The 26117-nt window shown below is 41.2% G+C and overlaps 1 protein-coding gene across 2 annotated transcripts in view; it reads right to left on the bottom strand.

The window, feature by feature from the left end:
- The window catches only part of GLI3 (GLI family zinc finger 3), a 363934-nt gene that overhangs the window by 206805 nt on the left and 131012 nt on the right, over positions 1 to 26117 (bottom strand). For both annotated transcript variants that reach the window (XM_085607427.1, XM_085607429.1), the window contains exon 3: positions 14136 to 14375. In XM_085607427.1, coding sequence (XP_085463553.1) covers positions 14136 to 14375 — 240 coding nt within the window. The remainder of the gene's footprint in view (positions 1 to 14135; positions 14376 to 26117) is intronic.

Here is a 26117-nt window from a genome sequence, read left to right as displayed (position 1 = left end):
GGCACGCCACATGATAGCTTTTGCAAACTTACAATTCTGTTGTTAATTGACTGATATAGGTAGCACCCACCAACTTATATAGGTCAATAGAAAATATAAAGAATGACACCCGTGTCATTCTGTAGGCACATACATGCAAGATGACACAGAATGACGTGAACATCAACAGCCGCCACTTCATTGCGTCATTTATTTATTTACTTATTTATTTTCCTACTACGAAACAGCATGAGCAAAAAGTATTGCTTTTTACCAATGCCGTGTAGCATCATCAAAAAACTTTGGCAAGGCAAGTAGGCATTAAAGGCAAAACTTACTGGCTTTGCCAATGCTTGTTTTTCTAATGTCCTGAGTGAGATTCCTTGCCCCCAAAGGGTAGAGAACTGGAATATCTTATGACAGACACAAGTGAAAGGCTATTTAGCCTATTGAAAGACTTTTTTACATTGTGACATTATTTCTCTGGCAAATGTAGACTGACATAGTTGGGAAGAGGGTGCAAAGTCAAGCCTGCACTGCCCTGTGTAGACCTACTCTCCCCATCAGATTTTTAAAACAAGCATTGGCAAAGTCAATTAGCCTTGCCAAAGGCTAACTCCCAACACAATGACATCTGTGTGCATATACATCTCCATGTATGTGTGAGCACACGTCATGACAAGTCGGCCATTTTGGCTTTTGGCCCCAGTAGGAGGACTTATGCTCGCGTAAGCAATGCCATACATTCTTTTCAGAGTAAACGAAGTAAGGAGCATCTATGAAATTTAAGCAGGTTTAGCAATACATTTGATGTGTTGTGCCAGTTGAGGAAATAATGTGTAAGCATAAGCTCAAAAACAATGTGTGGCGGTTTGTTACATGACATAAGACATATATTTTCAAAACCTGGTGTAGGTTATAGCTCTTGCTTCTAATGAAGCAGAGAAGCTGTAAGACATCAATAACGTACGGAGGGTAAGGTATGGTCTGCCATGCAATATAAATTTGTATTTTACTCACAGACCTCAACAACCATAAACCAAGTGACCTGAGGCATGACAGCACCTCTGAATCAGCAAAACTCTACAGGAAAAATATAGCTATGTATCGCAAAAGGCAGAACATACATTTTCTGTACATCACAAGAAAATAAAATGTACCTTCTTCAGATAAGAAAAGGCTAACAAAATATTTGAAAGTTTCTAATATTTGCACATAAAAGTGTCTGATGAGGGAATGCTGGCATACTTTGTGTGAAACCTATTTCAAAATTTGCTGCTATTTGTGTTCATAATGTTTAAGTTTTTACAGACTTTTTTTTCCAGATTATGGCTGCTGCAATAAATTATTTTATTGTGTGTGCTGTTAGAAATCTCTGTCCATTAGAAACAATCTATTGAAAAATCAAATAAAGTATCAAGCACATTTTATCATATAATTTGGAAATGGAAGCTAATTGATATTTTCTGACAGAACAGCACTAACCTGTATGGTCTTACTCATTTGAGATAAATGCGCCTGTTTAATACAATCCGTACCAAATGCATCAAGCTTCAAGTCACATTACAGATAAAATACAAACAAGATATAGCCATGAATTAAAAAACATACAACCCTAAAACAGACACACAAAACAAAGAAAGAATGCTTCCTGCTGCACATAGTATTCCTACCAACCTGAAGATTACTATTAAAAATATAATTTGTTAAGTAGAGCTGAGCATGGTGAGGAGAAATACTGAAAAATGATCCAAAAGACGTTATGAATAGTAGGCCTTAAAAAATAAAAGTCATAACATATAAAAGCGGAGATTGAAATACGTGTAGGCTGAACACGGAAAGTTGAATATCTATTGCACAAGGAAAATAGAAATAAACAAGATCTTAATGGTGAAAACAACACAACAATAAGAGAAACAAAAATACAACCAAATTAACAAACTTATTAGTCACCTAAGTAGAGCATTTTCTTTGGAACACAACAGATCAAAAAACCCTCCACCTGGCCTCAAAAACCTACTCATTAAATCAAATCTCAATGCAGCTTATCCAAATATTAATTCCATACGTACACGAATACAAATACTAATGGGAAAAAATAAACATTCACATTCCTGTAAGGTGGAAAGTACAAATGCTTTAAAAAGTCACATTAATTTAAAGTGCACGACAGGGCAATTGCAAAACTGTCTATTAGCACTAAATCCTCCTAATGAAGAAAAGAGGTACAAAAGACAACTATTCACTCCACACAATACTACTTCAGCTCGCAGTTAATGCCATAAATTATAGGATGTGTTAGAGCAGGGGTCTCCAACCTTTTCTGTAGTGAGAGCTATTTCTGCTCAAGGAAAGTCTTCCTGAGCTACTAGCAAATTTTCTAACTATAAAATAGTGACTACACTATGACCACCCAATGCAAGATTTTCAGTAGTTACCATCCATGTATACCAAGTATGGTTACCAGCAGAAATGGTGGGGAAAAGTTCATCAATATTAAATGCCTCCCCTTGACTTATGAAGTAACATTCAAATCTTGACATGCCCAGTGGCACAAAGGACATAAGCACAGCAGTACGTCTCCCCAGCTCAGCTTGAATTATCATTCACCAGTTTCTGAAAATGCACATTCTTCTATCAAATACCACTTTCCACTGTGGGCAAACAAACTCAATTTTCCAGAAGAAAACCCATTTTTGAAAACTAAAACCGCTTTTAAAATATCAGTTTTTGAGAAGTGCACATTGTCAAAACATTAGCTTGTCATTTTCATCATGTACTCCCATGTACAAATGCCTCATATGGACAGACTACTTTGAATTACCAGGTATTACAGTCATATGCCATGGATGCTCACCATAGCACCACGGATGCCTGGATTATGCCAGTAATGCCCACCATTATACTGGGGCCACAGTTGTGCCAAGGCTGGAAACCATATGGATCAGGGATAAGACCATATATCAGTCATGACCATTAATATGCCAGGAATAGGTACATAAAGACCAGTCATGCTCTTAGTAGGTCTATGATGGCTGCCAGTATACCACAACTAGACCACAAATGCTAAAATAGTCAAGGATGACCATTATTATGCCATTGGCACTATTTATGCCAGGAATGGACTCAATTATGCCAAAGATAACACTCTTATGATGGGAGCTAGCATATATATATTTGGCAGTAGTTCTTGGCACCAGGCATAGTTTCAGGAAGCAATAGTGTTTATTATGGACACACACATAAATGTTGATGAATCTCTAAATTTTTTCTGGTCTGGATCATACCCTGTTCTCCTCGGGTCTTGAGCTGATCATGCATCTAACAGACACATTTTCACTCTGACTCCTGCAGTCCCGTACTTTGGTGAGTAAGCACTGATTACAGCTCAGGCTACTCCTGCCATAGTTTTTTTGATGGTGCACTGTTCACACACATGTTGTGACTGATAAAGGAGGGACCACAACATGGTTAATCTCCCTGTGACTTAATTATATTGAGATTGGATACAGACTATCATGGAGCAGGTCCTATAAGCCGACATAGTGTGCGTTTGAGTGTTAGTATTAGTTACTGTCATAAATTTGGCTGGCTGTCACTCTAAGGGTCTTGAGATGATCGTGCTGCCTTCTTTAATAGGCACCTACTCTCTGAATTTGATACTGGGCTTGACTTCACCTCAGAGAGCTACTTTGAAGGTACTGGCGAGGTACCAGTAGCTCCCGAGCTACTCGTTGGAGACCCCTGTGTTAGAGCTAAAGAAACAGAGAAAACAGAAAAAGGGAAAAACAAAGAAAAAAAATCCAGGGAAAGAGAGGAAAACAGCAGAAATCTAACCGCCTATAAGGGCTCTCGCTTCCCGTCCCACACAAAGATAAAACCAAAATGCATATATTATATATGTGCCCCAATGTTCATTTGTATCAAGAAATATAAACGGTAATAGCAAATGATCATATACTGTGGATGTCCCTTTAGGTGACAGACTTTGATATCAAATTCTTAAGCAATGATTTTTGCAATAATTAGGTTTGATTGGTGTGGTATCGGATGGATCACAACAAAAAACAGTTTTTTCTTTGAACTATTCATTTTATTTGCTAGGAACAATAACGATTTTATCGCCAGGTTCATTAATATAATATTAAATTATTTTGTGAACACAAAATCGGCTTGTTTCATAAATGTTCTGATGTCACTTACTCTTTTAGCACACCCGAATTACTCATGAAATACAGGAGTAAACGAGAAGTATTAAAAGAGTAAATAACAACATATTTGATAATCGAGCTCTGTAATTTCTAAACAGAACGTACCTATTCACTTCACGCTTCACAGAATTATTAGTAACAGCCTATACTGAGAGAGTAATGCGATGGGCAGTTTCATGATTAAATTGTCCGTTGGTCTAAAGGTGCGGTCTTGAAAACCGAATATGAATCTGCCAGGTAACGGATGTGAACAATAATTGACTTGTTTCTATTTTTTAATTTCTATAGTGCGTTTTCTGTCAAGCAACGTCTATGGCATATATGCCCTTTTATTATTGAGTTCCACTGCTTTAACCAGGTAATGTTGGCAAATGACATTTCACTCTCCATTCTAATGAGGTCTACTGTGTCCAGAAAGAACAGTGTCTACAGTGGAGAAGCTGCTGCCGAAAAAAATTGACATGGATGGGAGGTTCTCTTCTATATCCAAAAGTTGTCCCTTCATTTGAAGTTTTGGGTATTGTTGTACCATAATTTAGTGTGGGCTCTGGTCGATCTTTCTAGGTTGTTTAGCAGGTTGGTGATGAGGGTGAAGCTGTGTGGCGTTAGTAATATGTGATGAGCCAGGGTGTCTCTTTGGCCATTCGGGTGTTTTACTGCATGAATTGAGAACAGTGCAGTAAGGAAGCTTGCTGCTGGTTGGGTTCTTTCGCTCTCTGAACCAGAAGGAAATGTTCAAGCCAAATAGTTGGATCGGAACAATAGGAGCATGTTGGATGGATTCGATGTTCTTGTGAGAACTCCCCATGTGAGGGGTGCTTATACTAATTAAAAGAGTAGGAAGGGGAGTGCTTTAGTAAGAATTATTATGCTCTAAGGACTGGGTTTGTGAATAGTGGAGGTAAAATCACCAGTGCTCTGGGAGGACATGTAGTGGTGGATGAAGAAAGGGAGGTTAAATTGAGGGATGATCATGTCGTGTCACTCCAGTTTAACGCTCATTGGGATTGTGATGCTGACGGAATATCTCTGTCTGAGGCAGAGAGGTGGGCGAGCCACTGAAAACTCAAGCGTGCTTGAGCCAAGTGTCTGGCTCTGGCTCAGCTTGAGGTCCTCTTGAACTCTCGTGCCCAAAACAAGCCAAGCTTTCATGTGGCATCTGCCTGCCTTGCACTCTCTAACCTAATGCTCCAAGGATGAAAGTTACACTTAAATGTTAGACCTTTTACGTAATACAGGGGAGGGAATTTGGCACCCATCGGGTGGCTAAATGGCACAATGTCAAATCAGAAAACCTAAGAATTTTCCTGGCTTTGCCACACATGAACATACTGTGTGATCGTAGGCAAATATTTTATTGTGTTTCTTTTTTTTCCATTATTGCATTTGAGAGCACCTTGAAATCCTTGAGTTCAGAATGTGTGCCAGGCAAACACCTCTGTTAGGACTGTTTTAAATAGGCTACAGTTTTGTGCAATGTAAGACTCAGGCTTCATTCAGGGTGCCCATGACTAACGCATGGCGGGGGCTGGTGAACATGAATATTTTTAAGTTTATGTTTAGAAACTGTCACTTTTAACAAATGTCTCTCAATGCAGTGATGTAATCTGATGTACTAAGATGAAACACTTCTGCATGCAAAAGAAATGCACTTTTTTTATTTTTAAAGTTTATTTATCGTATTTTCATTTGCACAGTTAACGTGTCATATATTTTCAGAGCTCAGCTCGAGCATGGGCTCTAAGAGCCCGGCCAGATCCTTGGCTCAGCTCTGCCTCGACTCTTCTAGTTAATGTGGTGGTTCACCCACCTCCAGTGAGGTCATTGTGAAGGAATAAATCGAGAGTTGTGTGGATGAGGAGAAATGGTAGTGTTGGGAGGAAGAAGGAAGGGAAAGCACTCTCATAAGAGAGTTCTACCTTTCTGTGCAGGAAGGTGAGGAATTTGTTGTCAAATCGAGCAAGAATATTATCTGGTTTAGGATCCTTACTTTTCCGTAGCTGAAAATTCCAATTCCAATTCCATCTGATGGACTGATCTGTTCCTGAAGGTACTTGTTTTACCTCTAGATAAATAAGCATTGGAAAAGTAATAGGTCTAGCATTAGCTGCCAGGCTTTCAGCTGTGTCAATGCTTTTTGGCAAAGCGGCCATGCCCTCGTCAACCCTAAAAAAACACATTGGACTTAAAGCAAAAATATATTTTGGTCTCAAAAAGCACACATTGCCATTGAGAGGAACTACTTTGTGTGTGGAAGTGCACCTTGTAAAAGGGGGGACTGCTGTCATTCACAGTAAAGTCAGCCAATGGCCGGAGAGACCAGAATCTTCGTCCCAAGCCGTATACTGTAGTGGGCAGATGGAAATAGTGAATAAAACAGTAACAGATCAGTGGATACAAATTACACTAATCTTTGATGGCTTTAATGTAAGATAAGTGTCAATGGGAAGCGAAAGCATAAGAAGTCAACCATGGGTTTCCAAGAGCTTCAAATGAAAACCAGCAAAAATTAGTAAGACAAAGAGAATTATACAGACTTGCCAGAAAAGGGCTAAAAACAGATCATTAACAATCTCCTATTTTGTGACTGAACGAGGCACACATTTATTGTGGCTCCGATTATTGTTGATATTACAGCATGTGGCTAAGCAGCGTTCACTTAAGGCCAGAGTGCGCAGAGAATGAGTTGACACTACAGAGATCTCTCATTATTAAGTGTAAGCAAAGCTTCAAGCCCACAATGGAGCCAATTAACGGAAAGCAATAAATCCTTTATTGGCATTTTTTAAATTCTCAAATGTGTGGCTGGTAAAATGCATGTTTTCGTGGGCATGCTTTAATGATCAAACAAAATAACCATGGACTTTTAAGTTTGCAAACTTTAGGACTGAAAGGTGTAACTAATTGACTAGAGACGCAATCAACCTAATACTTTGAGTTTATTGAGGGAGCAATAAAATGGTATACATAGCTTTTAAAACAATCTTTACAATCGCATCAAAGAGGAATGGGATTTTTCAAATTCCAGAAACAAAAGTTTATCTTTTTTGTAAATATTTGACTTTTTAGGAAAAGTCCACTTAAAATGCGTTTACCAAGTTAGTATTTTGAAACAATAAAGTGAAGTAAAACAAGTGTTAAAATGCCACTAGTCTAAAAAAAGGAATTGTATGGAATTCCGTTACAGGCTGGAGAAAATGAATTGTATGGAAGTCAGCCAATGAGACAACATAGTTTAGAACACATATGGTGCATTAAAGGGGAAGAAGCGAGACCGAATGAAACATTTTGACTGTTTTGTAGCTTCCCATTCCTTGGATACTAACAGAAACTGCAAGCCATCCTTACACTTGAATCCTCCAAGCTTGACTATGTCAACAGCTTATACCCTGGCGCACCAAATTCCTCGCACACAAATTACAACTCATCTAAAATGCTGCTGCCAGACTTCTTCTCCGTCGTCATCCAAAATAATGCCTGATTCCAGTCTTCCAATCACTCCACTGGATACCTACAGCTAGATGGGCAATGTTCAAGGCACTCTGTATTGTCCACAGAGCCTCCCAAGGAAAAAGGACCACTATACCTACAAGTTAAATTCAAGCAATAGAAACAAAACAGCCTACTGCGCTCCAGGTTTGCACCAATTACCATAATAACTTCTTACCATAAGTAATCCATAAGAGGCACTGCTTTCTGAGGACAAGCCGCTAAGCTCTTGAACTCGCAAACAGAATTTGAATATTTCGGGAGCATTTACAGGTCAGAAGACAGTTGAAAATATGTCTATTTCCAAGATAACTACATCATCCCACATCCCTGGGATATAACCCGGAAAGTCAATCACACCGTCAAGTTCAATCTTCAGCCTACAGCCCACAGTAAGAAACATCCCACCACCAAACTACTTTCTATAACCAGGTAAGCTAAGAAGAGCTGACCTTTGGTTTGTCTGGGTAGTATGTGGCTAAGTCAATTCATATATAAAAATTTTGACCCACGTTAGTACTAATACCATCAAACTCAGAGAGGTCAGTAGCCAACAGTAATTTACTATTCTTATGCTCAAATAAGACATATCTGCTGCGGGCTTGTCCATTACCAGTACTGAACCAACCAATATACCAGCATTCACCAAATGAAGAGGCATAGAACAACTGAAGAGATTTGTCACATACTGCTGGTTAATCAGAGAGTTTGTTCTGCTTCATTGCATGCCACAGTGACACACAGATATAGGATGATTGCAACAACCCCCCCCCCCCGGCCCCCTTAGCAGATCTCTTAACTTTGTTCTCTCTCCAAGCATGGCAGCTCATGACCAATACTACAAACAAAATTTCAGGTTGAACAACCCAGTGTAGTGACAAGCTTAGTGGACTATGATCAAAAGAAATACCAAAGGGACCTGCTAAGCTTCTTAAAACTGCCAATTTACTGAAAACCATTAACTGTGTGTCACACCTCATCGCATTGCTAGGTGCTGCATTCCATAACATGGTAATCACACCTCAGTGGTCATCAAGCACGACATGGAAAGACTTCCCACGTAGGGCCACAAATCAAAATCAACAACCTCCTAGCCACACACCCTACATGGTGTAGCTTGCAGTCCCATGCAGGCAAGGTATTTCGGGCCCCACGTAGGGGTAGTAAGCGCTATATATATGCTGCAACACAATGCAATACCGTTGCACTGCCAAATGAGAAACTAGATGTTTTGGGATCTGGGAAGAGGGAAGACAATGCTATATAAGTAGTCTACACCTTGTCATCAAGCCTATTTGAAAATAATATGGGATAATATTGGAGTCATTTTATTTCCATGACTTTAAGGAGTTTAGGATAGTAAAATATGATAGTAGTTTTTCTGTTTTTGTTACTGATGATTGTTACAGGGCAGATATTCTATTCCTCAATCTATTTTTCCCAATTAAGGCATTAAGTACGGTGGTATTCCAGGTCTCTCTTTATATAAGCAGATCCAGAGACCTTACCATTCTCATAAATACAATTTTTTGTGTGGAAGATCATTTTGATTTGGCCGTTTCTTTATCTTTCTCTCCACTATTAGTATAGACTCAAAGCTACTGGGGTGTCAGTCCTCTTCTTCTACTCAACATGAAAGCAAATTCTTACAGGACCACTTTGTTTTAGCACAGCCCCTGAAATGGCTGGTCTTTTGCCAGCTCATGGTAAACTGCTGCACCTCATATCTCCACTGAATATTATTAGGGCATCTGCATATTAAAAATCAAGTTCTAGGAAAAAATACATTTTCTTACCGAAAAAAAATTGATAACCGATCAAATAATTGACCCATGGGGATCATCCGTTTTTGTCATTCACATTTAACCTACTGTATTTTATGTTCTTTTATGATGATGCCTCATTAGGTATCAGGAAAAATGCTTTGCCATAAACAGGGGAGAAGGTGATGGACATGAAGACAGCTGTCCACTGCATGAAGGAAGGCATGGGTAGGGCTATAGTACAAGTACATTTCACCATGAGCATGAACACGGATATGACCTTTTAGGAAGAATAACATGCGTCAGTGGTTAACTTGTATAAAAATTTGCGTCGGGCTAGAACACGCAAGACGTACAACGTAGGAGTTTTTTCATTGAAGGAGGACGCAAGGAGCAGGAAGGAGAGCGGCCAGGCATAGGAGGCGGCAGCCACACAGGTAAGTGCCTTCTTTTTAAAATTTTCAATAATTTGGGAGGGGGAGGGAGCGGAGCAGAGCGAAACAGAGCTCCACAGAGTTTTTTTCAAACTCCGTGGAGCTCCGCGTAGAGGCACTACGCCAGCTCCGCCCACCCTTACAATTTACTTTAGAAACAAGCCAGGCCATTCAACAACACTAATAAATGAACGCAAAACCATAACCACTGTTACATTTCAACTAATTTTGTGAACTTTCAAAGCAAGCTAAACATTACACAGCATTAGATTATTCATTAATATTTGCAACTATTCACAGTTTTTAAAGAAATAGTTTCTTGGAAAAATGCATTTAATACAGGAGGGGGAAAATCAGCCATATAATTTCAGCAACCTCAAAATAAGATGTATGTGGAACCCGGCATCCGGGACCCTGTATTACAGTGGTTGAGTTATGTGACCAAGGAACAGTGCAGAGACAAGAACAAACAAGCATTGGCAAAGCCAATAGTCCTGCCTTAATTACCTATTGACATTGCCAATATTTTTTTGCAGATGCTGCATCGGCAAAATGCGAAATGTAAAATAATTTTTTAAAAGTACGCTGATATGGCTTTTGATGGTGATCACATCATTCCACAAGTGTGGAAGTATCACCACCAGTGGTTGAAATTTAGAGCTACAAATAAATGCTGGAGCTTGCAGAGACGTCTTTGGTTCCTGCCCTCGTATTTCATTTTTCTTTAATAATGAATGCTGTTTTTATCTGTGTCTTTAGTCCAAAATTTAAAAAAGCTTCTCATGTCCACCAAATGCAATAGCTTAGTATTTAAGGCCAACAGCAAAAACTCAACTTCCGTTATTCTTTATGGCCCTCCGGTGGAATACTTGAAGCCATTTGGCACAATATGCTTCCCATTTATTTTCTCTTATTTTCATATGTTGTCAATTAATAAAACTTCCCAAAACCATCACACAGGGGCAGACAAACTGAAACTAGTCATTGGTGGTCATAAAGTGCCATATCACATAAAGCGAGCACTAGGGGTGATAAGTTAAGACAACCTCTGCCACAGTTTTGTGCTGACTGGTGTCCTAAATAATTGAAGAGCTAGAGCAGCGCTATTTCACTACCCTAGACTGTGGTAAATGGTTTCTTGTCATGGGAACCTGTAAACAATGTGCTGCTTTTGGCTGGAAATGTAACAGCATTTATTGACATCTAAAGCAAACTTAAGAACATACCACAATAACATCCAAAACTCAATATAGAAACGTAATTAAAACATAGCAGGGCACAACACAAAAAAAGGCAAAACAAGATGCAACACCATAACCCTAATACAATCCAATAACATCACACTACAATAGTGCTTTCATTAAACACTGCAGCAAAAACAACAACAGAACACATCATCACCAAAGCAAAGTGCCACACGGCATATGCACAACCTTTCTTGTCACACATTACCACCTCCAGAATCTTGTTTTCATAACATTATGGTAAATGCGCTTGAATAAGCAAGCGCTATCTTAATTTATTCCCAAGGAAAGAAATATTGCCAAACACAAATGTTGTGTGACCTGCACCGGTAGTCTCTCTTTGCTGAAATGGTAAATGGATTGACTTTAAGAATACATGGATTGCCGTGCTTGGTGTTTGCTTTAAATAATAGTTAGATTTGCATATTTCTGTTTTAGATTATATGGTGAATTCGACCTGTAAAGGGAAAGTCAAAACGCCAGGTACAAAAAAAAAAAAAAAGTCCCCACAAAAAAGACAAACTTGCAACTGTGCTGTATTGGAGATACTGAAATAGAGAGACAAGTAGACAAGGCCGTACTGGCCATTGGGCGTTTCCCGGGGAGGCTGGATGAGTGGAGGGATGTCTTTTTTACTGGGGGACGGTTTCGTTACTATGGCCTGTTTTATAGCAGTGCAGCATTTTTAAAAGCACCCACTTTCCTTGAATTTCTAGCAGTTTTCAGGCACCAATAAAAGTGTCAATATAACACTGGTGATTAATGTACCTGCTGGAGAGAGGTCAGAGTATTTTCTAGAGGGAGTTTTGACTCCTCTAAGGTAGCGCAGAGGGTTACTATACCTGATGCAAAGAGAATGTACCATGCATATCACGGAACAGTATTTTATAAGCATAGCTCACTGGGTTACTGTTTTTGTCGCAGAAATGCCTTTGCTACGGTGCAGTTCATAAGTAACAAATGTAGTCTTGCACAGTGAGCTTTGAACTGCCATTAAAGAGCTGCATGCTAACTACAAGGTTTACTCCCAGTCTGCAATATCTTAATGTTGCTAAAACTGTAAAAATCAGTTCTTATTAGTAAAGCCAACCCTAACACTGTGTTACGATCTGAATCCTGAGTTTGTGCTTCTCGACGACCAATCGCAATTAAAAAAAATGCCTACCAGTGTGGATGACGTGAATCTTAACCCTTGTAGTCCCCTTTGTGTTATGCAACATTTCACTGATTTACACACGCATGATTCATTGTCTCTGTATGTGCGTGTGTGATGTAAAGTGCTCTGACACATTACACTGTGATAAGAGGCGCTATAAACTAAATAAAATCCATGTGAGAGAGCAGCTATGGGGAGATTTGAGGCACTGTTGGAGGGTGATAGCATGGGAATCATTGAAGAGACCCAAAAAAGATTGTTGTATCCTGGTGCACTGTAAGGTCATTATTTACTATGCTTTAAAAGCTAATACAATAAAATATATAATGACAAATGTGTTGTAGAATGCACCATTTTCCCCCAGATTTTCTTGGGGGAGAACCCCCCCTAAGCCCTCCTTTGTAGTGGTCAGGCCCGCTCACTGCACTCGCCATGCACCATACGGGAACTGGTCGCACAAAATGTGCCCGGGCTGCTTTGGGTTCCCAGTCGTGCCCTGCAAGGAGAGCTCGCCCAAATAACAGACTTGAAATGGCATTATTTCGTCTAACCGCTGATTCGTACTGCATGCCTGACTTGCCATGCCAATAAAGTTCTTTTGTACCGCACTGGAACATCCCCCTCCCCGCCCCCCTCCTCGTTTCGCGTCACACAGAGGCAATGCGTTCGTACAGAGGAAACTTCCTCCAAACCCATTTCCGCTACAAAAAAGATGTTTGCTATTTAACTCACTACAAACCCGGTCCCATAAAAGTCTTCGCCAACTGGAAAAAAAAGTCTGGCTTGCATTTCGACAAGCACAAACCGTTACTTTTGCCTCTATTTCTCTTCTAGAGCGGTCGATGATAATTGTGTTTGCTAGAAACTTTGATCTGAGCCCTGATGAGTGAGCTGTTCCCACTCCCCCCTCCGCCCCCCTCCGCCCCCCTCGACAGCCTGCCAGCTAATGAAGGCAGGACATTAGCCCTTATCCTTGCCACTTTCCTCAGGAAAATAAGTACGCTCTAATCAACTGTCCTCACTAATCAGTCATCTGGTCAGTGACCTTTTGCCTTCCATTTTACAAGTTGGTGAATAATGTGGAAACGCAGACTGGACCCCCTTTGTGAGGGTTTTAAACCAGCATCTGGAACTGGAGACAGAGGGGTTAAAAGGCATGGCTGCACCGCCACCAGGTGATAAATCTGCAATCAAAAGGCGCAACACCAGACACCCCAAGATGCACTTCATTACCGCGCCACCAAATTGCTTTGTTTTAAGTAGAAACAGCCTTTCCCTTCTGAAAATTAACCAACTCGCGCCTCCTAAGGCTCTTTTTTTTCTTGCAGACAAATCTATTCCACATCTGTGTTCGAATGCCCCTTAATTTCACTTTTTTTTATTGGCCAACGAGACTTCCAACAATTCAGTTTCTTGGTCGCAATAAATAAAATGGAACTCTAAAATGTGCTTCCACCAAATTTTGTTAGGGTCCATAAAAATATAATGTTTTTCACAACCTGTTTTTCCATCCTTGTTTCGCAGACACCAAGTTTAGATTTTTGCTTTCCTGGCTAGGACAGAGAACAGACATATTTGTAAAACTTGGCCAGGTTAAAACTAAATCTGGTGCAGCTGTTTGCTTTCTTTTTATTTAATTGGCTCAAAAGGTGGAATGCAAATACTCTTGCCTAACATCATTCAGACAGGAACAAAAAGCATGGCCCCTTTCCCCTACCATCTTAAATAGTAACACAGTTGATTAATCCTGTTAATGAAGCAACTTTTAAAAGCAGGAAATTGAAATGATAGATGTGATAGATCTAATATCCTCAAAACTTTATGGCGGAAACATGCTGTCACTTGTAATAAGTACTCACGGTAATGAGGTTCCATGTATCCATTCCTTGGGTCCATAGCAAACAGCGCACCGCGGTAGGGTAAGGCGTGCTCATGGATGTGCGATATGGACGCATGGATCTCCTTCTTTATCGAGGCCCTCTCCTCACTCGACGTAGAAGGTTCTTCGCTGACCTTGCTGAGGCCCGGCCCTCCCTGTGGTTGCATTGTGATGGCGTTCCGCCTCTCCCGGTGATAGGGCTGGCCAGGACTTTCATCTTCTGTAAAGATAAAATAGAAAAGTAATGTAGATGTTGGCAGGAGATCATAGGTCTGTGCCGCATTTACAATGTTATGCTATAGCTAATAGATATCACGCACAGCACACTCCCGAACGAGTGTCTCGGAGCAATGTTGTATATCATTTTGTTTATTTCTGTTCATACTGGTAATAGTTGATCGGTTGGGTTCACTGTAAAAAACGTTCAGACCGTGGGTCAGTCCAGCATAATATCATCAGCCCTTCATTGCTGCACATAGTTGCTGTGCAATTAATCTCACAGAGAGTAACAGAAGGCAAGGGTCTGCTGATTACTTGGCTCTCATAAGAAGAACCGAGGTTCTGGAAAGCCTACATCGACTGGTAGGCCTGGATGTCGCTTAAGGAATATCTAGACAACCCACTAGTGCGTCACATGCATGGAAGGACCCTAAGCCTCTACTTCCAAACCCCAATAATTTGGGAGAAGTTATATCATTTACAATGACAACATTGATGGACGTTTCCTGCTAACATAGGAAAGGGTGTGGCAAGATGAGCCAGCATTCAAAAAGTACAGAAAGCAAATTGAATAATTAGTCATTAAATGTATTCAAATGTATGCATCGCATCTACTGTGTTGCACATGGTTGTGTGTCACTTTATCAGTGCAGAAAAAGAGGCCCCCTACTACTTGGATAAAGGTTCCTTAAGGTGGGACAGACAATAGTCAATGTACATATTTAAGGCAACCAACTGTAAGCATATAAGTGATAATAAGACAGTAATAAACAGAAAGAACATAGGCAACCAAAATGTTTATCAAAAGTACAAAAAAGAATTTTATTTAAATGTGGTTACTCAACAATGACTTAAAAGCTCATGCTCTCACATTCGTATCCATCAATCTCACTTACAATCAAACTATACAATGAGAGAAACGTGACACTGTGTGCAATAATATGTTAACACAGAATAAAAGAAGGGTTAAAATAAAAAGCAACAGCGATGTGGCACAATTGACTGGTGCTGTTTCTACGTGCGTTTCGGCACAGCAGGGTGCCTTCGTCAGGAAAAGAGCCACAACTGGAACATATGTAGAATCTTTAACTGATATGTTTGGCGTAGCCAAGGTTATAGTTTAAACTTTGGAGCAATGTAGTACTTGATAAGTCCACACTATTGTAGTACTGGATATACAATCCACGCTTAGTATACTTAGTCACTTCATGCCACCACAAAACATCATCTGTAGGAACACCATATCAAACTGGAGCTGCTATGCTTGATTTCAATTTATGGCACAATCTGTGCAAGAAAAACAAGGCATTGAAATATCCTTGCCAGTATTTGGAAGTGGTACAAAAATTCACACGTGTTAGGGAACCTCCACAATTACACAATCCTATGGTCTCAATGTAGTTCCATTACATACAAAATGATTCTGGTGCATTACCCTTCCAGAAACGGTCATGCAAAACCCCTGTGTTTTCCAGACAACTACATGTGTGACAGCACACTATCAGATCTGAACATAAAAACCTCTGCATTTTAGGTGAACCTGGAGATAGCAATGTCATGTCCATTAACAGCTTTTGGCCCTTTGACCATAGAAGTGGTGCCACATTACAGAACAATACAAAAAAATAGAACATTTTCAGAATTCAGATTCTTCCATACTGTTCAGTGAAGGCATGTTTCCTGAATGCTGAATGCCCAGCCCCTGCTGCAGCTACCACATCAGTGGTGTTGGATTTAGGCGTGCGGGAGGTGCTGCTGTTCCCTATAAAACTTGAAAGACTTTAAAAGGAGAATAAGCAATAAAGGGACCCATCACATGTTTTTCGTCTGGCAGCATTTTTGTGTTTTCAAAGAAAACTGCCAGATATCCCCTATTCCTTTCGTGAGATGACGTTATTGCCCAGCACCACCACTCTAAAAATGTGCCCAGCACCACTGGCCCCGCATTCACTGATGGTTGATTCCTCATTTGCTCAAGTGTGCTTCCCATGCAAATTAGGTAATTTACTTTGCTCCAGATTATGACCCCATTACACTGCAAGTAAAGTTTTGTGAGATGCAGAATGGAGATGAGTTGCTCCTCCACACCTTGTGAAGTTGAATTTTTGAAGAGGATAAGGAATGACACACAAATCTCCCAGAGGGCCACAGTGGGGGATTTGTAAGCTGCCGCCAAAGTGAGCTGAAGATTCCTTGGCACAGAATTAGAAAACCCACCACTAAACTTTAAGGGGGGTGAGTAACACTGCGTGACATCTGGTTTGAGCAACACTCTATGGATAAAGGCATTGCTCCATGAGAATAAACATGACACTCTGCTATGCAAAGGCACACTAACAAAGTGGTTTGCTTCGCAGATGATCGGGTTCAACGAGACAGATCCTGGCAGATGGAGATAGGTTCCTTCTGTGCTTGCATCATACTGGCAGGAGTCAAAGATACTGTTTCCTGACATTTACGGTGTAAAATTGACAACAGTCCCAGCAACATATGATGCAGCGTTACCCAATAAATAGGCAAAGGCTCTGGCAGCCAATAGATCTGGTATTGGCTGATCGCCCTTTGACTGTGTCAATGCTTGTTTCTTTGGCAAATTGTATTGTTGGGAAAGCTGTGGGCCGTGTGTCAATTTAAATAAACACTGTCTAAAATTTTTGTTTTTATTTGTTTTGGTCTCCAAAAGCACACACTGCCAAAGTAGACCCTAGCACTGAAGGAAACGTGTTTGTGTATGGATGGGCTTCTGAAAGAACAGAATGCTGAAACCCCTAGTGGAGTTAGCCAATGGCTGAAGTGGGCTGACCCACTACCAGGTAATGTATGCTGTGGTGGGCAGAAGTAAAATGTGAAAGACACAATAACAGACCAACGGATAAAAATGGATGACTGCAAGGCCCTGTAAATAATTTAAAGTATACTTGTAATTTTAGTAAAATCAAAAGGTCTGGGTTACGTCAGACCTAAACAAGCACTGGCAAAGTCAATAGGTCTGAGCTATTTTAGGTGAATGTGTTCTGTGTTATGGCTATACACGGTGCAGAGTGTGTGTTTGTGAAAGTGAGTGTGTATATATATATGCGTGTATGTTGCAGTGGTGAGATGGAGAGAGAGAGAGAGAGATGTGTGTATGAAGGTTCAGTGTTCAGTTTACACATTCAAAACCAGAGAGAAAAGACTATGAAAAGCAGGAGCATAGAGCACCACCTCGCGAAATGAGTTTTGTTAATGTTGTAGCAAGAGAAGTGGGCTGGATTACTGTAACTACAATGTGTAAAAGATGCACTTGCACTACTTAATTGTCCCCCTTTTATATGTTTGATACATCAGTGCATCTGAGTTAGAAGAGTTTCTTTAGTCGGATTAGGATAATGTAAATTCTTCTGAGAAAAATACATAATTGTTCTTATTTTATAGTTAATTAGCAGCTTCTTTTTTACTTTGCTGCAAAAAGAGAACCGTTCACAATTTTGCTGGAACACATTATTTTTCTTCACAAATATGCAAATCTTTATTTTGTATGACAGTTAGGAATCAGATTTACAAATGCTTTGTGCTGGGTTTGAGACAAAAAAGTGACACAAGTGGGGCAAACTAGGTGCAAAGTGTTGGGGTGAGATTTACTCTAACAAAAACCAAGATTTGCGTGTATACCAGGAGTAATGTTTTTATTTTTCCTTATTTTTCCAACTATGGTGCATGGTGTGTGTATTGGAGAATGGCAGCCAAAGTGTGTAAGGGGCATGTGCCTTCCCTGGACGCAAGAAGTACATGAAAGATGTTGCCAAATGGGGACAAGTGGAAGACCAAAGCGCACACACCATCCCGCCTATGTTTAACCTCTGCATCTCTCGGATCGAAAAGCTATATCCGTTTCATGAATAAAATAAATATATATCAGCAAGGCTGATATCTTACATTTTTCAAAATACTATTGCATACATAATAAATGTCTAACTTTCCTACATAAATACATCAAGGAAAATGAAATATTATGACGCGTGTAAACTTTACACCAAACACCTAATAGCATAGATGGCATGGCTCAACAAACTAAAGGCTTGTTTACAGTGGCGTAATGAAACTTGAGGGGGGTGGGGGCTGCAAAGAACATGGAGATGGCCTAGTCATGACCGAGTCAGGAGTTGTTAGACCAGGGGCCCGCCACCCATGCACAGTGCCAGGAGGGGGCTCCGTGGGGCTCAGGCCCCCTCCCCTCCCACACTGCAGGCACTGCTAGGGCCATTGTTACACCACTGCTCATGTATGAAGCATGTCAATTGAAGTTTGAATGCCACCAAGGCACTACAAAGGTTTGAGTAATAATGATGGCTGCTATTTCTTAAGAACCAATCGTACTGGGTTGGGGTGCTAAAAAAATTGCAATAAGACTGCAACGTGCAACCGCGTAATACACCAGCATGATGCCTATGTAGAGCCCAGATAGTATTCAGAACTACAGTGCCAAAATTCTGGAGGCTCACGTGTGCAGTGGAGGCCTGGTGTTGTTGCCTGGTGGGTGATTCGATCTGCTGATTTTCATAGTAGTGAAGCCTTTGGCAGCCGTGCTCTGCATCTAAATGAAGGGCGGGCAGCGAGGCTTCTACTTCCTTGTTTGTACAGCCCCTTCCAAGGCAAAGTAAATATGAAGCAGCAAAATGCCATCATTCACACTGCTTGATGCTACGTACAGCCATTGGCCATCTAGTGGGCTGAAACAAATTGTTAATGGCTTTGAGAACCATGCCAGTGGTACAGCAGGGCTGACCCACAGTCCACCCTTTGAATGCTAAATGTGGGCTGATCCAGAATGTAAATGACTCTTGATGACTCAGAATGTAAATATATATATATATATATATATATATATATATATATATATTACCTACTGGCGGTCGCCAGTAGGTAGTTATAGTTAGGACCACGTTTCCATAGGAAATCCGCAACATTCTATTTTGAATAACTTTTGCGCCGGTCGACGAATCCTCGCGAATTTTTCAAAATAGGTGGGGCGCTACGCTCCGCTCCTACCCTGAAAGTCTCGGGGGGATTCGTCAAGCGGGGGCTGAGATAAAAGGGGGGTCCCAAAACGCGTTTTTCCCATGCATTTTTCCATAGGACCTTTAGACACAGCTACAGCCCGAACGGCTGAACAGAATTACTTGAAATTTGGCAGAGAGGTAGTCCTCAGGTCAAGGAAGTGGTGTAAATCTGTTCAGTAGATTCTGAGAAAATAGCCTTTAAATCAATATATATATCTGAGCCAGCTTACGGTGCGCTTACGGTGCGCTTACCGTACGCGTACGGTGACGTGCGCGAGCGCGATTCTGATTGGCTCTTAGATCTTAGTAAACATTCGATTCGGCCGAAACCAGGAAGCGGCGGCCGCCATTTTCTCTCTCGCACTCTGAGTGGGGCAGCATAAATGAAGCCCAAAAATGTGTAAAGGGGCAGTTTATTGAGATAATATTCACCCAGCAGGGATATACGGGCCCCCAAACAACCCTCAAGGCCAAAAAAAAATTATTTTTTTTTTTCGAAAAATCGCAGATTACGCTTACCGTACGCGTACGGTAAAAATTGGTTTAAAAAAAAAAAATTATCCACACTCTCCCCACCCCAAGTGCAAATGGTGCCCTAAGGGCACCATTTGTGCATGGCATATCAAACAAATGAAAATAATAAACAAAACATTTCACAACGATGCGCATAATATGTCCCCCATGTGCGCACGGTGCGCGAAGCGCGTCGTGCGTACATGGCCCATCCCGCATAATGTGGGCACGCGGTGCGCGCAGCGCACCGCGTGACCACCGTGCGTGCATGGCACTAACTGTGTAAAGTGTTATCTGGGCGCGCACGCCACGAATGGCGTAAAGTAAGTTAGCATTTAAAAAAACGTACAAATTCACTGAAAAAACCATAGGTTTCACACACGTTATAGTTAGGAATTAGAATTTAAAAAACCTTGCAAATTCACTGAAAAAACCATAGGTTTCACACATGTTATAGTTAGCTGTACATTTTACTGATAAAAAACCAATGAAATTCCCCCGTTATAGTTACTGTAGGCAACTATAACTCACGCGACCGTAATCCTCTGCTGATGACATATGTGTCTTTATGAAAAAAAAATATTTGTAATATATGTATAGCTAAAATTTAATGGAAGAAGACATGGGCAAATAAGTGTCTAAATACAGTATTAGCATCAGCAGAGGATTACGGTCGCGTGAGTTATAGTTGCCTACAGTAACTATAACGGGGGAATTTCATTGGTTTTTTATCAGTAAAATGTACAGCTAACTATAACATGTGTGAAACCTATGGTTTTTTCAGTGAATATATATATATATATATACACACACCTTAGTCCCGGGCATCTACTACATGACGTCTAGGGTAAAGCATACTTACGCTCAAAGAAGAATCTTTAAGAATGCAGCCCATTGAGCCAAGAAAAACTATCTTTCAAAACATTCTAAATTAAAGGATGTCCTTGGACCTTTCCATCATATTTATGAGGTCCTCTTTATAAGACCCTGGATATGATAGATTTACCTTTCCAAATGTGTGTTTTCAGCAGGTGCTGCCCCCTCTGAAGCTATGGCTTGACCTTTCATACCCTTTGATAGAGATAATGAGGTAATGCTTGGCCAGCACACATTTGTCCTTTTAAGCAATGCTCTCATTTATTATCTCCAACAAACAACAAGATGGATTGAATGGTTAATCTCTACAACTTATGATCACTCTGGCCGCATACCAGTTCATCATTTTACCCCCACCATGCCACTCTAGACAAAGGAACCTCATGGGAACAGTCGTCCCGAACTATTAGGTGACACCCCTTCTAGACACCCGTCTAGAAGGGTCCAGAAGCAACCCCAGACCGAGGTCACCCTAGTGGAGGCTCGTCAGTACGGTGTAGCTTGACTCCTGTGGCACATGGAGGATGAGACCCACGTCTGGGCATACCCATAGCACTTCATCTTGTACTTCAGCACTTTGAATGTCTACGAACTAGAAATAGTGAATACAAGAGAAAGTAGTGAGGACCAAAAGCCGTTTCAGTAAGGCACATAAGAGTATGTAAAAGAGAACTACAATATCTTTGTGAATAGGACCAAAGCACTGAATTCTGGAAAATAAATACAGCTAAATCAAAAGCATAATATACTGGTTGAGAGTATAGTACTTGATAGTGAATAAAGTAGTGAGTGCAAAAGTGGGATTATAAAGGTTGGCATCATAGGTACAAATTTCTGTTGCTTCAAGTGCTTCCTGTTTTCTAATATTTTCAAGAACACTTATGTTACAATAATATGTATGTTAATAATAACAAATCTAGCAAGAAACAATAACAAATTGAGTCTCCCGAGAGACAATGATGTGACAATAAAAGATTTATCAACTAAAAGAAAAACGCATGAAGAAGATAGGACTAAAATGTAGCCCCCTTTCCGATATGAATCTAATAGAATTTAAAATGTATCTATTCTAATTTGTGATAAAGTTGGGATTAAGTAGGTACCATGCGTCGTATTATCAAATTTATGTTTACCCACTTTTTGAGCCCCCAAGTGATTTTGGAATTGCAGAAGGGGACACAATCACTTGCTTCCATAACACAGATTATGCTGGTCCTATTGGTGAACTGGAGGCCTTCTCGCATTTGCATAGTGGCATAGCCCATGCAAATTAAGGAATTATTTGCCTCTGTACCTGCACTGTATTATAGACGCAGAGCAGAAGTTAAGAGGCCTTGAGGAGGTGCACTGATTTTGTACGGGTTGTATGATGATTCAACGCATGCCTGAACCACGCATACCTGTACCACGCGGTCGCTACCACGACCGCGTCTTTAGCACACATGACTTTACCAGGCATGCCTTGACTACGCAATTTCGGGGTAGATACATGATGCATAAAGGGGCATGCGGGCTAAAGATCATACCCCTGCCCCCTACCCTGTAAACTGTCATTTTTCTCTCTGCCCTGCCCCCTAAAAATTAAATCCACACCCCAAAAACTACCTTGACCCCAGCCCTGAGGCCTAAACTATACCCTACACCCCTCAACTACCCTGGCCCTGCCCTGTAAACTGCCCCGTCTCCCCCTGCTCTGAGCCCTAAAAAATAAGCCCACGCCCCAAAAACTACCCAAACCCAGCCTCTCTGCCCTGAGCCCTAAAAAATAAACCCACACCCCAAAAACTACCACAACCACAGCTCCCCTGCCCTGAGCCATAAACTAACCCCTATATCCCTAAACTACCCCAACCCTGCACTGTACACTGTCCCTTCTCCCCTGCCCTGAGCCCTAAAAATTAAGCCCACGGCCCAAAAACTGCCCCGACCCAGCCCTGAGCCCTAATAACTATCCCCTACATCCTTAAACTACCCGACCCTGCTTCCTGCCCTGTAAACTGCCCTTTCTCCCCCGCCCCTAAACCCTAAAAATTAAGCGTACGCCCCAAAAACTACCGCAACCCCAGCCCCACTGCTCCGGAGCACTAAAATCTATCCTCTACATCCCTAAACTACCCTGACCCTGCCCTGTAAACTGTCCCTTTTCCCCTGCCCTGAGCCAGAAAAACTAAGCCCATGCCCCAAAAACTACCCCAACCCAGCCCCCCTGCCATGAGCCCTAAAACTATCCCCTACATCCCTAAACTACCCCGACCCTGCTCCCTGTCCCTTTCTGCCTTGAGCCCTAAAAACTGCCCCACCCTAAAAACTACCCCAACCCCCTCCATAGTCCTAAAACCTACCCCCACCCCAAAAAACGACACCTCCAACCCCCCCAAGACCAAGCCCCAGCCCCACTTACCTCACCGAGTTCCAAGTCTTCCACTACCGGTCTTCCCCTTCCTGAGCCTCCGCTCTGCAACTAGACAACGCATTGCCTTAACCACGCATGTGCGTAGTTAAGGCACATGCGTGGTTAAGGCAAGCGTGTTACGGCTTGCGGGGAAACGGTAAGCATGGCTCAGCCCATGTTGTTTAGGCCGTTCCCTTTCGCACCCCATAGAGGTGATACACAGTAAGTGTTACCTGACGGTGCCTCTTGGAAGGGGCGAGAGGTCTTCTGGACCCGAGACATTTCTCCTGCAGAAGGGTGCAGTCACTCACTACACCTGCCTGCAGCAATATCTCTGCCCCCCCCCACTTTAAAATGCATGCAAGGTTGCCATTTACACTGTGATAGATGGATTGGCTATTTCCAGCAGCCGGTCTGCCTTTTACTAATGTACTTCCTCACAGTTTAGGTGTGGGTTTGTTCTTACACTGGGAATAGCACAATCATTGTGTTAGGACACACAGATCCGATCAGCGTCCGGTGTACTCGGCTGAATGTGCAACGTGGCACAAGCAGGACAGTGCTCACATGCTATAATATGGGCCTATGTATCAAATGAATTCTCATACATGGGTAACAGTGGAAAAAACTGAAATACAGCAGTGAACTATATATCACCTACATTTTCTATTTCCTGAAAAATTTGAATCTGAAAATGAAGTTGGTGACTATGTAAAATCAGATGTTGAACTCACTGCAACCCACGAAATGGGTTAAACGTTCAAGCAAACTTTTTTAATGTACAGTTTACCCAGTGAGCCTGTTGTAACATTAAAGGCATGCATCAAACATTATTGATAATGATGGTGTTATTTATTTTATTTATAAGGTTTTATATAGCGCAAACGTGACCCACGAGGGTATCCGAGCGCTTTACAGTATACAGTTATAAAACAGAAAGATATGAGATAATATAAGGCATTTGGTATTCGACATTAGGTACAAAACAGGTATATAATAAATGGGTAATATAGGTGACCCGTAGACGACACATGATGATCCCAGAGGGCAACAGAACATTCCACTATATACAGTTATTGAACATTAGGTGGTTGTGGTAATAAACATAAATATAATATTCTCCTTCCAACCACAAGAGGTAGGCAGTGATAAGAGGTTCGTATAGGTGACTCGTTGTCTGCCTAGAATCAAGTCTTAGGATGTGAATTTGTTTATTAGGAGTATTTTTACTTCTTTTTTTAAGGTGGTAAATGACGAGATTCCATGTACCCCTGGAGGTAAGAAGTTCCAGATCTTTGGAGCAATCTCTGAGAATGCTCTGCAACCAGTTTTCTTTTTATGAAAGGATTGTGGTTTCAGAAGTAAAGAACTCGCGCTTCGTAATTGTCTGCATCCTCCTGATCGTTCTAGCTTTAGAGCTAAGTAACTGGGTGTATTGTTATGGAGTGCTTTATGATGGTGTTAAAGTTTGGTGAATACATTCCCAATAAATTCAAAATAACATTTTCTTAAAATGTACTTAAAAATGATTAATCAATGTCAAATTCTCCAAGAAGACTCAGTTATGTAGTATTGTCAGTCTGATATCTAATAGATCTGTTGATGTCAATAAATGTTGCCGCTGTATGTGTAGGTATTAATGTCATTGTTTAATCAAATATGAACTAAAACACTGCACACCGGACAGGAATGACTGATCTGGACACTATTATGAAATGCTGCAATAAAGCAGTTGAATGAATTCTATATTATTAGTATTTCACTATTACTACTGATTGTAATTTCCATCTCCAGTGCAATGGCATTACCGTAATTTTACACTACATAAATCTACTTGTGAGATTCTGCAAAAGAACAGCAAAATGTGGGGAAATCTATAAAAAATGAAACAACCACCTGTTATTACATTTGAGATATGTATTTAATCTCTTACTGACCTGTAATTATGATATAACACTCCATGAAGCTTACTCCTGCTTGGAACCAGCACCCATCACTACATGCTGTGAGAAGCATCACTTTATTCAAAGGTTGTGTCCGTAAAGCAACCTGACAATGACATTTGAAAGAGAACCTACTCAAACTGTATCTGAACATTAACAGTGGATGCAGATCCCCTGTCTGGAAAAAGTGCACAAATCCATAAATTTCCTTGTAGGTGGGGCACCCAGAAGTAGCTAACTTCTGAGAGGGAGTGAAGCCGGCCTTGACATGAAGCTTGCAGGGTGCCCCAGTCTCCAGATTAAGCTCCCACCATGATCTACATGAAGCAGTATTTCCCAAGTGTCACCATGTGGCCAGGCGTTCCCACCATTAACCCTGAGGGCCTAATGCTGCCCCTACCACCTTAGGTAAACAACCAAGAGGAGCTTCTTCATCAGCCTCCTGACCCGGAACTTCCAAAAACAACCATCCATCTGAAGACAGGTGCACACCTACAATAGCCTCCAAAGCTGCAACTGCCGAATATGAGGCTCCACCTGCACTGGCCCCCGAGGAACTCAACTGCTGAAGATGAATCCCAGCCTGTGTGGGCCAGAAGGATGTGGCTGACAACAAGCCCACTGAAGGCACGACTCATCGCCCATGATCTTAAAGGGAGCTAGCCCTCCGTCCCTGGTCTCCCGTCTCAGCACCGAAGCGCCAAAGTGTAAAGAAGCTTGTCACACAGGCTTGATCCTAATACTCACCAGGATCACCAAACAGGTAACATGGTACTGTGCATATACATGAACTGAGAGACTGACTGTGCGTGAATGCGACAATAGGGAAACTTGCTACTAACAATAGCCTTTGTCAGCATGAATTTACTGTGCCTAAAGACAATTGAACTGACCTATGGGCCAGTTTTTAGGGTAATCACTACTGATCTGCACCTATGCCTAGCCTATGCCTGGACTCATATCTTTGTTTGAGTCACATG

The sequence above is a fragment of the Triturus cristatus genome, chromosome 5_2 (assembly GCF_964204655.1).
Source record: "Triturus cristatus chromosome 5_2, aTriCri1.1, whole genome shotgun sequence".
Lineage (NCBI taxonomy): Eukaryota > Metazoa > Chordata > Amphibia > Caudata > Salamandridae > Triturus > Triturus cristatus.
Note: the sequence above shows the minus strand (reverse complement) of the source record. Positions and strands in the feature narration are given on the sequence as shown.